Source organism: Cyprinodon variegatus, unplaced genomic scaffold (assembly GCF_000732505.1).
Source record: "Cyprinodon variegatus isolate N-32 unplaced genomic scaffold, C_variegatus-1.0 Scaffold1018, whole genome shotgun sequence".
Taxonomy (NCBI): Eukaryota; Metazoa; Chordata; class Actinopteri; order Cyprinodontiformes; family Cyprinodontidae; genus Cyprinodon; species Cyprinodon variegatus.
In genome coordinates, this window is record NW_015151471.1 from 275,469 (window position 1) to 278,639 (window position 3,171).

Below are 3,171 nucleotides of genomic sequence, written 5' to 3' on the forward strand. Positions count from 1 at the left end.
ATTAATAAGTATTTCCTGCGCACGTTAAACTTATTGCGTGGCCACAAAATAGTATTTCGTGTGCACGTTAAACTTATTGCGAAATACTACTTCGTGGCCACAATTAAAAAAATTTTTTGACCATGTCATCAGAGGGCTCCGTAGATATATTAGAATTTGTCCTTAAATATCAGCCAAACCCATTTACACAGTAACAGATTAAAACCTTTCAATAAACCAAACACATATCTGCCACATACCTGACTCAATAACTATTTAAAACAACTATTCACATACTTATTCACCACTGTTTGGAGCTAAGTATATTTTCCCTTTTGAGCACCGAGCAGCCGGCTTGCTTGGACTCGCAGTGAATCATGGGATACCCAAGGCTACGTAGGAAACCCCAGACCTGTCCTTTATAACAGGCAAAAGAAGTGCTGCATTTATCAGCCGCATAACGAGGAGTCTTCCAATCCAAACAGACTGCGGTGTCATGCTATGACGCAATCAGCCAACGAATCTGGCATTCGGACTCTACATACTTCTCATTTCAGCCTTCCTATTCCAATCATTTGAATGCCTGCTGTTTACTGTTATTAGAGCATAAACTCTTTTGAAATATCTCTACCAGTTTTAAGACAAATGAGAAATCATGTAGGGACGTTTTTTTAAACTTGACACAGATTGATAGTTGGTATTAAGTTCGGACTTTAATCCCTTTCCACACATAAATCTCCTGACAGCCACATGTTTTACTCCTCCAGGCCACTAAGTGGCGCACTCGTTTTCCCCTCTCTGTTTGCCAGCCGGTTGCCAGGCCTGCTAAAGCTAAAAAAATTAAACTCTGTTTTAAAAATGAATACTTCAGATGGATTTTATTAGTTTTTATTTTTGAAAAAATAGTTTCTGTTTGTCCTGAAGACCTGAGTTTGGTATAGCAATAATATAAGAATAGACCCCGCATTTACTGTCGTGGTGCAGGAATTACGGGCGCCATCTTGGGGAGGTCGACCTGCTACCCTAATCTGCTGGTTTAAGCAGAACAGAAGAAGGATGCCTCAGCATTACAACGTATTTTTGTTTAATTCAACAGACTGTGAACATCAAGGCTCAAAAGGATAACTTTGTGAAGACATCAAAGCTTTGTAAGACATTGCTAAATAAACCGCAGATATACACTACATAGAATAGAAACTCCCTTCATTGTCCCACAGTGGGGAAATTGTGGTGCTGCAGCAGCAAAAGATCACAGCAAGAGTGTTCACACAAATCTTGACCTTGAAAAGTGTATAAAAATATTAGAATAAGTGACAAAGTTAAAGAAAATTTCAAACCTATTTTATTTGTTAACAACCACGGCTGACCGAAGTGCTGTAAAGAAAAATAAATAAGTAAAACATAAAACAGTATAAATAAAAAACAAAACAGCTAAAGCATGCATTTACATAAAATGCAAAATATAAATAAAAAAAAGTCAAAATATATATAAACGTATTCATTCATGTCTCAATGTATTATTTAATTTCTGCCTATATTTATTTGTTTATTGTATTTTTGGGGGCAATTAATTGTATGCTTATTTTTTATTGAGTATTTATTTATTTCCGTATTTATTTTTAAATATGGCAGAGTTGGTCCTCCATATATGATATATGTTTACATTTCATATTGGCTGCATCTAAAACTATGAAAGATATTTTCAATTTAAACTTAGATATGAAATAATACAATATAACTTACAACAAGTTTAATTATATCAGAGTAATAGGTCATCAAATCAATTCAGTTCAGTCCGTCCAATAAGCTGCCTGTAGTGTCTTTAAATGTCCAGCAGGTGTCAGTATTCTCAGAGACAGCATCAATGCAGCGTCAATAAAGTTTGGCAAAGTGTGTGGAAAACATTTAAATGCCTCATTAACTCATCACTAGTATATAAATATATATATGAATAAAAGAATTATAAAAATGTATGAATGGCTGTGCTTTGCAACATGCATAGATCCTATCAGAATATTTTATTACACTTAACCCCTCTAAGAAAATGTAAATACACTGAACCATTTGTTTGTTTTCAGCAAAAAAAAAAAAAGAAACTGTGATAATTAGTTAAATATTCAGAACTTTAAAGTTGATTAAAATTGATTCTGTTCCTATTGAACAAATTACTCTTAGGTGAAAGCAATCGATGAGGCCTCTACTCTTATATTATGTCTATGGATATGTCTGCAGCCTGGAGACCTCCTATGTCATAGTGCTCATCTGATGATGCTCATCTGGTGAAAATGTATCAAAAAGAGTTTATTTACTCTTAATTTGGGCATATAAATAAGATGATCTGCCAATGGAATAAGTGGTTTACCTTAAAATAAGATAATTAGATATTCTGCATTTGAAATAAGAGAAAGAAGCTGTTTTTCTTATTTTAAATGTAAATCGTCTTATTCCATTGGCAAAGTGTCTCAAATTCCTGTTCAGTCATAGAAAAAAAATGCACTTAGTTAGATTTCAACCTTTTGTTTTTGAATTAGAATTTTTCACAAATTTAAAACAAAAAAAATCATAATCTGTTTCCTTTCACTTCATAATAATACACTGTTGTTAGTAAACATAATGATTTTTGTTTTCGTATGTGACAACATGCTGCTAATAGGAGCAGAGTTTGATCTCCTGCATGTTTTGTCTGCAGCGACCATAAACCAGCAGAGATCTGTCCGCATTCCCAAGAAGTAAGATCAGAGACGTCGTCCAATCCCAGCTCACCTGAGATCTGCCCCAACAAAGAAAGGTCACCTGCAAGTTACTGCATTCACTTGGCAAATATACGTATCAATTACTTTGCAGCTTCAGATCATTATCTCAACATGTTTGTCCTGCTATTGTTCTTCCATCAACAGGCTGTTTATTAAGCACAAGGAGTGCAGCAGCGGCAGCAGCTGTAGACCCAACATCTCGCGCTCTTCGTCAAGCACCAGCAGCTTCAGCAGCACCACGGGAGAAACGGAAGCTCTGGAGGAGCTGGAGACGGTGGGTTTGAGTTTAGCCCGCTTTATTGACGGGGAACACAGGGGAGGAATTTGGAAAAGGGATCAGAGAGATCAGATGAAGGACACACATTCAGTTAATGGGATTGGAAAAAAGCCCATAATTGCAAAGGTTTGTATAACAGTGGAAAAGGTCGCCATACGTAGA

The 3,171-nt window shown here is 35.8% G+C and overlaps 1 protein-coding gene across 1 annotated transcript in view; it reads left to right on the forward strand.

Moving 5' to 3' along the window:
• rap1gap2 (RAP1 GTPase activating protein 2) overlaps positions 1 to 3,171 on the forward strand; it is a 100,743-nt gene that overhangs the window by 91,661 nt on the left and 5,911 nt on the right. Inside the window, 2 exon segments of the mRNA XM_015399489.1 lie at positions 2,669 to 2,767; positions 2,877 to 3,006. Coding sequence (XP_015254975.1) covers positions 2,669 to 2,767; positions 2,877 to 3,006 — 229 coding nt within the window.